Here is a 13,185-nt window from a genome sequence, read left to right as displayed (position 1 = left end):
TACGAGATTAGCTATCTCTCTTCTTCTTTCAAGAATGGGCAGCCCCATGGAAATCCGAAGACAATCGACAGGTACGTCAAGGTATTGATAGCCAAGTTGCACCCCAATTAGCCTTATGACCCTGACCTGTATTTGCTATAGGAATTAAATATGACCACTTTGGTAAGGGTTCCAAATAGTTGAACAGTATTCTAGTATAGGCCCGAATTAGAGTTTTAAATAGGTAAGCTAAAGTCGATGGAGATCAGAAATCACCAGATATTCTGTACAAAAAACCCACAAGAGAGTTCGCTTTGTTGCAGATGTAAGTTATGTGGTCCCATGGGTTGAGGTTGCCCAAGTCCTTGTATTTGTTGACTCTACTAAAGTGGGAAGCCCGAGAGTCTGTAGTCAAAGGTGGTAATGGAGATGGATCTAGAGTAGGTAAGAATTGAGCAGTTATTGACGTTAAAGTCCATTGAATTTCTCGAGCACCAGTCCTCAATCTGCGCCAAGGTTTCTTGAAGGCTCTCGCAATCTCTCGAACTTGTCACCTCCAGAAAAAAGTTTAATTAATCATCAGCAAACATGAGATATTTAGACGCAATGACAGTACATATGTCATTGATAAACAAAAATTGAATAGTAGAGGCGCTAGACGAGAGCCCTGAGGAACACCCGATGTCACCGGAAAAGGCCCGAGAGAACGAAACGTCCAAACCTAACAGTAATTTTCCAATTGTTAAGTAACTAGAGAGCCACTTAAGAAGAGAGTCAGCCAGTCCAAGACCCTCAAGTTCAGCAATGAGGAGTTTAGCATGGTTTATCCTATTAAAGGCTTTCGAGGAAGTCCAGCATTATACAGTCAACTTGATGTTTATTGGAGAAAGAGGATATTATGTAGTTTTGAAGGAGAATGAGATTGGTTAATGTTCACTTTCCACCTTCATTTTTTAACTTAATTATTTTCTACTTAAACACTATTAAATAAACTTCAGCTGTCCCTATTCTCCTCCAGCATAATTGTGTATGCTGTTAACCACTGTAATGCAGTCATTTTGACATTTTATTTCAGAAACTGCTCTGAGGGAAATCACCCCGTATGTTCTACCTTTCATTTCAGAATGTAAATGGAACAGTTTAAAGTGCATATGCAGGAAATAAACGAAACAATGTTACACTGTACTGATACTGAGATTTGATATTTGATTTTAAGGTCGATTGCAGATAATTTAAACAATATTTAATAACAATAAACATTAGGTTTCGAAATAAATTGTTTAATTTTAAACTAAACTCAATGGGAATCAAGTTCGTACTAGAGTATTATTGGTCTTATGATAATAAGCAAGTGAAAGTCATGTATTTGTTTTCAATATTTTCACAAACAGGTTTGACCTCTAAAATGTAATAAATTACTGATTGTCTCCTAGTAAACAATACTCAATTTCCTTATGGAATGATATAGAGAGCTAGTTTTCCTCATTAATGTTCTTTCACCACTACTGTGATAAATATATGATGTGTCTTTTTATGCAGCTTTCCATCATAAATGTTACCCTTACTTCCACACTTTAAGTTATTGCTGAAGATTCAGAAATAATGAAAAAAACACATATGCCTTTTTTAGTCATCATAAGATTTGTTGTACTGGTTAAAGTGGTTAAATATAATTAATGTCGTTTCCAAACTTTTTCATAACCTTATGTCAAGTAAACAATATGTCCTATTTCGCGTAACAGGGTCTGTTGGTTACATGTAATATTGTAACTCATTTCATTCTCGATCACCCGGCGGACAGACAGATAATCTTAGAAAAATGAACATGTGACATCCCTCCCTTCCCAATCAGACATAAGAGAAATCGGATCAACCTACAAATTCATGCTCTTCAAAATAGGTTAGCTAAAACAATTTCATAGAGATGTATCGTTGTATAAATCATTCATCGAAAATAACAAAAGAAGTACCATGCCGAATGTAATGTCTAAAGAAGATACCTTCAAAAAATATTTTTTCAAATGATATTTTATATTTTTGGGTTACTTAGCAATGTTTCAGTAATAAATGTCTGCACACTACAGATAAACTGCGCGCAAGGAAACCTGCTCAGAAGTAAATATCTGAGTAACCACACGCTGGAGGGACCCGCCTCCAGTGGTGGGGAGTGGGACAAAATCTCGTCTCTGTTTTATCAGATGTTTGGGTCGTATCTCGCTTGTGTAATTTTATTTACACTGCATTTACTTGCCTGTTATATAAGTATATTGTATTTTGTGTGTAGGCCATACAAGCGTAAAATATTAATTGAACAGACTAATGTAGGCATAGACGTATTCAGTATGCGTTTTGGTGTGAGGTTAGCCGTTGAATGGCAGTGGCCAAATCGGGGATATAGTAAACGGGCGAGTGCCGAGCAGTGGTGGGGATAAAAAAAGTAAAAAAGTAAAGTAAAGAATGTCTTATTTTACCAGGCGAAGTTAGGGCTAAGAAGCCCTCTCTAACACTTAACCTGGGGACCAACGGCTTAAAGGTGACTTCCGAACCACCACCAATGGCCGGGCAGGCGGGCCGCTTGCAAGGACAGGATCGCTCAGCGGTCACCTGTCCAAGCAGCAGGCACGCTCGGCGTTGCTTGATCTGGTTATCTTGCGATAACCGCCGTACCCACTATACTGCGCCATTGGCAATTGAGAGATTTCAGCAATGCAGAGGTATTTACACCACTCTGCGTGAACTAAAATCGCTCAGTGTGTTTTTGTAAGCAATTTACCTATATTCGATAAGTTTCTAAACAGTCGGACATGTACAATAATACAACTCAGTGCTGCCTGTATATTAATAATGCAAAATTGAAAATCGATAGTTCAGATTGTTTTGGAATAACGAATGTACAGACAGATAAACAGGTAATGGCACCTTAGTAAATTATTAACGATATAAAAATATTATTACAATCTAATTTATTATGTACTGTCTAGTTCAAAAAAAAATTAATCAGATATGATATCATGATCGGTTTACTTACAGGTAAATGGATGTCTGGAAATATGAACCGGTTTGTTGTGACGGTACAATACTTCCCAATGAATCTTCTAATGGGGTGTTTTATCCGAAGACATTGCCTGTAGTTTCCCAGCTTGTGTAACTCACCATGTAGCAGTCCCGGGCCCAACTTTCCAGGAGCGTCCAACACTGAATAATAGGAGTGCACGGACTATATTTTATTAATTATTGATACAAACTCAATACGAGATCACAATAAATATGAATATAGTCTGTAAATAAGGAGTATTTATCACAATGTCTGTAAAACCTCCAAGTTATTTAGAGGCCTATAAAACTCGGTTTTATTGACTCACTTGACAATAAAGTACAATTACAGTTTTTAATACTGAAAAATAGTAAATATTTTTACCTAACCTGCACAAATATTTTATATCTTAAATATTTGTTTATTTTTCAAATTATAAAATACCTAGAGTAATCTTATTTAATGTCATCCAGATGCGAGTAAGAACATTTTGAATTATAACACAGGGTTTAAAACCGATAGTGTACTTTCCTAACCTGCACAAATATTTTATATCTTAAGTATTTGTTTATTTTTCAAATTATAAAATACCTAGAGTAATCTTATTTAATGTCATCCAGATGCGAGTAAGAACATTTTGAATTATAACACAGGGTTTAAAACCGATAGTGTACTTTCCTAACCTGCACAAATATTTTATATCTTAAGTATTTGTTTATTTTTCAAATTATAAAATACCTAGAGTAATCTTATTTAATGTCATCCAGATGCGAGTAAGAACATTTTGAATTATAACACAGGGTTTAAAACCGATAGTGTACTTTCCTACTTTATTATAAACATTAACAGCTTTTACTAACTTACTCTCCAATGCTGCATTGTCCCCATGAAGCAAGCTGTCGAGTAAGTAATTACTATCATTTCTACACGTCTCAGTAACGGCATGCACGGGGAGGTAGAACTGTGCAGTTTGAACCAGAGTGTCAGCCAAGATGTCGCCATTTATTGGCAGCAGAAACCGACCCATTTCCGAAAATCGCTGTATCACAAATGGGCTCTGCTGAATTCCTGCAATGACGAGTTCCTTAAGATAAAAAGGACTTATAATGTACGTATAGCTGCAACTGTTGTAGACATACATGTTTAATGTCTTTTTAAATAATTCAATAATCCACGCGTATTTTCCCAGCCTCTCGATTGATATGCTTCGCTAAACCTCAAACAGTGAAATCTTACCCACACATTTAAGGGTGATATAAACTTGATCCAATAATTATGATTTTTTGGATCCAATAAAGCGCCACCGGAATGTTTACCATAAAGAATCCTATCTATAAATTCTTTAAAGTAGTTCAATTGACTTTTGAAAATTGGAATTCGCTTTATTTTATTAATCATAGACTTACAAGATAGGAAAAGTATAGACATTTTCTTTTGATAATTCCACGAGCATGTATAGGCATGAAACGTTGGATGTTGAAATGATGTTGTAAACCAAGAGTTTAAGATAATCGTCCGGTTTTTGAAGTATATTCTTTACGTGCAACTTCAGCGAGTAACATGATTGTGCGTAAATAGTAACTTTATATGAAATCAAAATTTAAGAAAATTTATTTTACTTAACTAATTAATATGTGCCCATAGTTAAAATTCTGGGAACTGCAGAAAGTTGCTGACTACTTGTAATGTTTAAATTTTTTTTAAATATATACGTATTAAACATAGTGTTATTCCTCTCACTTAAAAGACGTTTTTCTATTGAAAATTATTTAACAAAAAACATTTAAATTTTTCTTTCTGGTATTGTATAAAAGTATGTTCTGTATAATAAAGTAATTTTATATCACTATTTTATACCATTTTACGGGCCCATAACATTACCCTACATTCAGTATCTGATAGAAATTGCTACACGCGGTATGATAAAATTGTTGTGTAAATATTTCTCCTCTGTATCATGTAATAGTGTGCTACAAGCACATAGTATTACTAATTTAATGTATTTATTCTAATACAAAGTCACTCTATCTCTATAAGCGACGAATTTCGCAATCTAGAAGTAATTTGTCCATTTGACGCCACTTACTACTGAAGTGGAAATGACACAAAAGTTTACATCACATCAGGCCATGTATTCGCTCTGAATATATGGAAACTAGCCTACTGTCACAGCCTATCAAGTTTCAGATAAAGAGGAGCAATGTCACAAATAGCTTCATACTGTTTAATGAGATATCAATGTCTTAAGGGGAGTCCGACTCCCACAAGAACGCAATGTTAACTATATGTTGCATAACTTAAAAACTATTTAAAATAGCTTACTCCTTTTGGTTTTATTTTGATGATCATGTATTTTTCTAGTGCCCTAGTAGAGGTTTTGAGTTTTTTTTCTTTTAATGAATACATTATGAATTTTTAAAATTTTTCTTTTTAAAAATTTAAAATTTTAATATATAAATATTTTTAAATCAAATTAGGACAATTATATCCCAAAACCCTCTCCTAGGGCACTAGTATTTTAGCCAAGGAATGTGTGTTAAAAGTTTCATTAAGATATCTCAATCGGTGTAGGTTTTATACAGTTACAGTTTAAAAAAATTTAGTTTCGGTAAACAGCAAAAAACAAACAAATATAAATGTAATAAATAAATTTTCTTACTTTTAATAATGTCCAGCACAGTAACTAGGATTGTCTGAATCATCTTCTGCCTCATACAAGTACTCTAACTTCCTTTTGACAACATTTCTTGACTGTCTAATTTTTTTTTCTATATCGGAAACAGCTTTTTCAGCTTTGGAAACACGGTCGAAATCGAGACGTCTTGCAGTTTGAAGTAAATTCCTTCCAATTTGTAGGCCTAAGTGTTCCATTAATTTTACTTTAGCTAAGTGTCCACTGTTGAATGTCAAAACAGCTTCAAATACACCATATTTCAGGGTTTCAAGATTTACAAATGTTCTTTTAGGTATTTTACTCCAGATAACATTGTTCTAAGATTCATTGGGGTTTTGGGATTTACCTCTGAGACATTTTTGCAACAGTTCTGGCTTGGCAAGATCCCTGAATATAGGTTTGTTCTCTTGAAGTATCATCTCAGGCAAATGGAAGTGCTTGGTGTGGTCATAGGTATCATTTTCACGGGTTGCTTTTATGAGTCTGACTATAGTAGCGGGGCTGGATCGACTTTTTGGTGTGCAAGGTTAGTTTAAATAATTTTTTTCACTTATTTAGAATTTTCTGTACCATATGTGTTATATATCGTTAGAAAGAGGAGATTCTAAAGAAAAATGAAGTGTTATAAACTAAAAATCACAAAAATAATAATTTATTCGGTCAGAATGCCCTTAAGACACATTTAATTTTTAGACAGCATAGAAATGATCAGTGCATTTTTTATTCTTCTTTTTATAGTTCAGATGACTTATACGTGAATCCTCTAGATTACCAAATGGAGCAGACCCTTTACATTCAGTTGAGGCAGTCACATAACTCGAAGCAATCGGGTGAAAATTTTATAACCTATCTTGCCGCAATGCATTAAAAATATAGGAAACGCCAATCATTCAGCATCCTTACTAGAATATCAAGAAGTATTTTAGAACACATGAGATAAGCTGTAGAAATTTAGGATAATATTTTTCAATGTCAACAAACTTGAGGATATACCACAGATACCTTTAGATCATGAGATATAGCTTGAAATAATAAAGGTAAAATGACCAGAAAAACATATATCAACATTCTGTTATATCTCACTAATATGACATTAATAGCTAATACATTCATAATGGTTATTAAATAGCTAAATCTGTATGACTAGATGTAACTAAATATTGACTTATGTAACAACTCGAAAATTCGACATTTTTATCTAAACTCTTAATATCTGATGTGTGTATGAGGTCTATACTAAATCAATAACAGATAACTATTCCTTAATTTGTCCCCATTCTGTTCAGATGGCTTAGGTGCTCTTGTTCTTCGTGCATTATCAAAAAAACTATTATTCGCAATTACAATACATATGTAACCCATGGACTTTTCTGTTCAAATTTAGGACTCAAGTTTTGTATTGAGACTGATTGTAATGGCGAAACTTGAAATTCTTGGTTACCAATGCACATTTATATAATTACTATGTAGAAGAACTTACCAATGCCTAAGGAAACGGATTGACAAGCCTGAAAATAAGAAAAGTTTTACATGCGTATTTTATCATTATTAAATAATTATGTTACAAAATTTATATTTATGTAATGATATATAGGGAGCACGAGTATATAATTAGCTGAAATTTTGTTGGAAATGGTGAAGGTAAGTATACCTAAAATCGTTAGGTAGGATTATTATAATTTTTATATTATGTACACAAATAAAGTTACATATGAAAGGCAGTTGTACGACCTATAGTTTCTTAGAGTTCGCAAAATTCACAGTATAGGTCCACAAAAAATTGGTTATAAGAAGTAAAATGTATGCACGTGCATTTTTGAATAAGTTTCATCAGCACAATTGGAAATGTCTTTGTCATAATTAAACATAAATTATTTATCATTGTATAAATGGACTTGTGAGGGTCACGTTCCCGAATGAGGTATTGTTTTATTTGGTTTTAAGCAGGTTGGCCTTAAAATACGTACGAACATTACGTATAATAATAAGGTGCACAATGTGCACCTTTAGAGACAGAGTGAGGTGATATTTACCATAGACAAGAAGTATGGCTTAAGTACCAAATTTCAAATCCCTACGACCCCTCTATTAAATGTTATAGTACAGACGGGTAGAAAAACTGACGGACTGTGAAGGAAACAGGATTTTTCCGGACATTTGCCATCGTTCAGTGAAACAAGAAAACAGTAACACTACGTTTCGAGATCTGCAATCTGATCTCTTCTTCAGGTAAAGAACTAACCTAATACATAATTACAAACTAAGTTAAAATAAACAAATCTTACTAAAGCGTTGTGGCACGCCTAAGTCAGGAATCACAACCACATGTTGTTGTCAACTTCACTAACACTAAAGACATGCACTTAATACAAAACTATACAAAACACTAATCATTAAAAGTAAACTACGGAAACAGGTCACAATGCGTCTTCACTCGTCTACTGACCACCTACGACTGACCAGATAATAATAAAAATAATTAAAATAATAAAAATCGCAAATAATAAAAATGTAATCAACCTCTCTTCAAAAATCCTGAATGAAGCGGAAATATCAGTCTTATCCAAGGGTTTTAAACTTTTCTGTGGCACAAAAATCGGTAAAGGCACTGGATTTCGTAACTGGAATCGAGTCGGCTGTTTCACAGTTACCTGAGGAACAGGTTGACCGGTTTTCGTTGTGAGGCCAGTCTTTTACTCAGAAAAATTCCTCCCACAAAACCCAATTTGACAATAGAGGAGAAAAAGGCCAGGTCGATCCTTGGGAAAGACGACACGGTCAAAATCTTACCTGCCGACAAAGGCAACGCTACTGTGGTACTTGACTCGGTAGCGTATAAAGAAAAGATTGCGGAAACTTTAAATACTGGCAAATATACAGTTTTAAATAAAAGACCCGACTGATTCATTTGAACCGCAAAGTAGCAAACACCTTAAGAAAACATAAAGAATTTTTTTCAGATAAATTTAGATCTAAATTAACTCCTCACCACTCAAAAATCCCCCATATGTATGGCCTTCCCAAAATCCACAAACCTACCATCCCTCTTCGGCCCATCATTAGTTCTCGTGATTCACCTTGCAGGGAATTGTCCTAAAGTCCTCTTGGACATCTTAACGCCATTGGTAGGAAAAAACTGACTCCTTCATCAAAAATTCCAGGGATTTCGTAGAGAAGTCAAAATCCCTAAAGTTGACTGAAACTGACAAACTGGTAAGTTTTGATGTCGAAAGTCTATTTACAAATGTACCAGTTCCAGAAACTCTCGGAATTATTAAATCACGTCTCAAAGAAGACCAAACATTAAAGGATAGAACTAAACTTCCCGTGCCAGTAATTATGGAACTGTTAGAATTATGCACTCAATGCAATTATTTTTGAGTTAGAGGGTAAAATTTACCGTCAAGATGAGGGGATGGCAAATGGGTTCTCCACTGTCTCCTATTTTCGCCAATATCTTTATGGAGGAATTCGAGCGAAAAGCTTTGGCTTCAGCTCAGTTCAAACCGAAGATTTGGTGGAGTATGTGGATGATACCTTTGTTATTTTTTTCTCATGGAGACATTGAATTAAATAATTTTTTGAATCACATTAATAGTATTTCTCCTTCCATCCGCCTCACAATGGAAGTGGAAGTCCAAAACAAGCTTCCCTTTTTGGATGTGTGTGTGTATTAAGAGATAGGATGTCCTTAAGACAACTGTTTTTCGAAAGATAACACACACAGGAAAATATTTAAATTATCAATCCAACCATCAAAAATCTGTCAAAGAAGGAGTAGCCTACTCGTTGTTTGATAGAGCAAAAGAGCTTTGTGCTCAGATAAAGATGGACTAAAAGAAGAATTTAAGAAAATTGAATCGGATCTCAGAAGCAATGGATACCCTCAATTAGTAATTAATAAGTGCAAACGAACCAGAAGAATCATTCCTGAGTCAGAAAAACAGATTTGTGATAAATTTGCGTTTATGTCAATCCCTTATGTGCCGGGATTATCGGAGAAAATTAGAAAGTAGGTTAGAAAGTACAACATTAGAACCGCGTTTAAAACACACAAACACTCGTAGACAAAGTCTCGTAAAAACAAAACCAAAAAATGGCACACAGGATTCCAAAAACTGTGTTTACAGTATAAAATGTAGCTGCAATAGGGAATACATAGGCGAGACAAAAAGACCACTAAACGTAAGGATAAAAGAACACAAAGAAAAACACGAGAAAGGGTTTTCACAGAAAAGTCAAAAATTGCACACCATTGTTGGTCCGAAGACCATCATATGAAATTGGGATGAAGCCCACATAATACATCGGAACCACATTTCTTCAAAAGGAAATTAATTGAGGCAACATACATTAAATTGGCAGACCAACCAATCAGTCAACCATCAGTCGAGATAGGCCGCTTTGGTTGCCAATTCTAAAAAATGAACTAAAGAGAAAACCAAAAGTATCAAACGGATCGGATATTTGTAGTAAACCAATGCGGAGTCACAATATGGTTTTAAGAAGTTCATCTCGCATGAACCAATAATAACGAAAGGGCCCATTCCTGTTCCCCTTCCCTTGTATTTCCGCCATCTTGTTTTAGCCAGCCGTCACGATTGCCATTGGCTAGTCCCTCTGGTCAGTCGTAGGTGGTCAGTAGACGAGTGAAGACGCATTGTGACCTGTTTCCGTAGTTTACTTTTAATGATTAGTGTTTTGTATAGTTTTGTATTAAGTGCATGTCTTTAGTGTTAGTGAAGTTGACAACAACATGTAGGTTGTGATTCCTGACTTAGGCGTGCCACAACGCTTTAGTAAGATTTGTTTATTTTAACTTAGTTTTGTAATTATGTATTAGGTTAGTTCTTTACCTGAAGAAGAGATCAGATTGCAGATCTCGAAACGTAGTGTTACTGTTTTCTTGTTTCACTGAACGATGGCAAATGTCCGGAAAAATCCTGTTTCCTTCACAATCCTTCCATCGTCAAAAATAACCTTTAAAAAAAAAAATGACGGACTGTCATCTTTTACTTTAAAGTTAGTAGGATTATTCATTGGACCACGAGGTACATGTATGCCCAATCTAGAGTCTCTATCCATTATCATTTACAACAGACACCCTGTAATTTATACTGCACCAGCGAATAGGTAATATATCAATCAATAAAACCCGAATATCTACTGACATGGGACATTTTGGGATATTATGGAATTATAAAACTTTTAAATATTGATTTTGTTTGGATAGCATTGACTGTCATGTTGTTGAATTTACGTTTATATGGACATGCGCCCTTGACGTTTTGGGATAACAGATGAAAGAAGTTTTTTTTAGAGGGCATTATCAAATTCTTGACATAAATTTTGTAAAGGGTTTTTTATTGTAATTTACATGAAACTGGATTAAATTTAAGTTAAACTTGTAATTAAAATCATTTAGACATTTACTCGTGTTAACACGAAGCCTTTGCTAAAATATCTTACCAATTTCATTGCTAATTCATTCCTGAGATGTGCTTCAAAGAGATAGAAATAAAACTAACTATATATAAAATACATGTTTATACCCTCCCGATAGAGTAAGGAAACATTGCCCCGAGATACCTTGTAGATAGTTAGGATACGTTTGTTACTAAGTTACTGAGTAAATGTTAAACTTATTGTACTCATTTGTATACATCTGTTTCTACAAATTTCTCGTTGCTGTAATGGTTATCTATAAGAGCAAATGTAAATATTTGCGATGACGCGAAGCCCAACCCTTATTATTGACGTGCACTGCTATCAAATTCATGTTGTTTATATAGAAAGGAGGCTTCACCAAAAATTTTAAATACATGGATCAGTTAATTCTTGAAATGCAGTGCAGGAAAATAGACAGATAAATAAATAAGACAGTAGTAATGTAGACAAATATTTATAAAATAAGTAATAAAACAGGTACAATTTTAATAAAAAGTAGTAAAGACCCTTGTTGTATTATAGTAACGTTGGTAATATTACTTACACCGGACTTAATTAAGGAAGGTAAATGGTTTCGGTCATTTATAAAAACTGCCACTATCATTAATTGCAAAAATATAACTCAATGCAGCTACAGCAACTTTTAAATCATGTATGTTGCTCACAACTGGCTGCGGTGGCACACTCATTCAATATGCTGTCCACTAGTCTAGTTAGCCCGAATATCTTCCTCTTCTATCTATTATTAGAATTATTTAATTGAGTCAAATTATTCAAATAACTTCATTAATTTTGAATTTTATTTAACTGCATTACAAGATTTTCTTACAAATTCACTTTATTATACGCCTTTAGTGAAATAAATAATATTAACTAATTTATTGTTTTAAGTGAGAATAAATTGACATGCAGTGGACAATAAGTGACAGGAAAATATAATGGACTAAAATTCGTGTTCAACTAGGACTGGATATACTCAAGTTGATTTGCTTTAATAATCTCTAAAATATTTTTAATATTTCTGTAAGCTTCTTCATAATTTATAGTTTGTGTAACAACAATGTTTGACATAAAAATGCTAGAAAATATTTTGTACAACTTTGCGTAATTACTTAATAAAAGTGACGTACCATGATGTACAGAAGAATTGACGCAAATTCTAGAGACATCGTGTAAAAAGTTTTATGCTACACATAACTGATTCTCTACCTGATTGAATTCTAGTTGTTGCTTACTCAACACATTGAATAGCACTGGGACAGTGCAAGGCTATCAATGTGTACATGTGTTAACTTTTGTTTTATTTCATAATATGACAGTGATAACGGAGCGAAAATAGAGTGCAGTGCGAGCAGCTGTGTAAAGTGAGGCTTTTTATCGCACAACTATTTGAAATACTATGATATGGCATAGTGTATCTGTTTGCTGTTTCCAGTTTGTTTTTGCACAAACTAGATTACTGATATGGAGGTATTTCCGGAACAATGAAAACTCGCCTACATCACCCAAATCCCATCCTCCATAATTGTACACGATGTTGCCTTTATAAGAATGAAGCTTCATGACAACCTTTTTTCTTTCATAAAACAGAACATTTTACGATAATAGTTTGTAATAAATATACAATAGGTAAGTTCAGGAGTATTGTATATATATATTAATAACTATATGTGACTATTGTTTTATTTACTATTTAGTAACTGTTACTTTTATAAATTTATGGGCCATGTAATATTTTATTGTTCTGTTACGCTCGTAAACAATTTCATGTAACGGAATAAAATACGCTGTCAACAGAAACTAGTTTACTCTTATATTATTTACCAATATTGCTATTAGATTTTATTCCTAACCAACCAGCAGTAAAACTTTAACTTCATTCTTATTTTCGAGCTATATCAATATTTAAAGTTCCTCTGTTGAGGAGCCAGTTTGGATTCATTAAATTTTTAAGTAGTTCCACTCTTTAATTTAAAGAATTAAAACGAGTTGAAAGGAGTATATTGAACAGTTTATTGTTAAAGAAATATAAAATAAAAATAGTTAGTAA

General features: G+C 33.8%; 1 protein-coding gene across 1 annotated transcript; it reads right to left on the bottom strand.

Moving 5' to 3' along the window:
- Positions 1-244: 244 nt before the first annotated feature.
- LOC124355592 lies at positions 245-12,371 on the bottom strand. The gene is made up of 4 exons (XM_046806754.1): positions 12,266-12,371; positions 7,168-7,195; positions 3,878-4,081; positions 245-414 (listed from the first exon to the last, which is right to left on the bottom strand). Exons 1-4 carry the CDS (start codon positions 12,302-12,304, stop codon positions 245-247), a joined length of 441 nt encoding a protein of 146 aa, XP_046662710.1. The 5' UTR covers positions 12,305-12,371.
- Positions 12,372-13,185: the final 814 nt, after the last annotated feature.

The sequence above is a fragment of the Homalodisca vitripennis genome, chromosome 2 (assembly GCF_021130785.1).
Source record: "Homalodisca vitripennis isolate AUS2020 chromosome 2, UT_GWSS_2.1, whole genome shotgun sequence".
In the NCBI taxonomy this organism is placed as follows: Eukaryota; Metazoa; Arthropoda; class Insecta; order Hemiptera; family Cicadellidae; genus Homalodisca; species Homalodisca vitripennis.
This window is presented reverse-complemented; position numbering and strand designations above follow the sequence as displayed.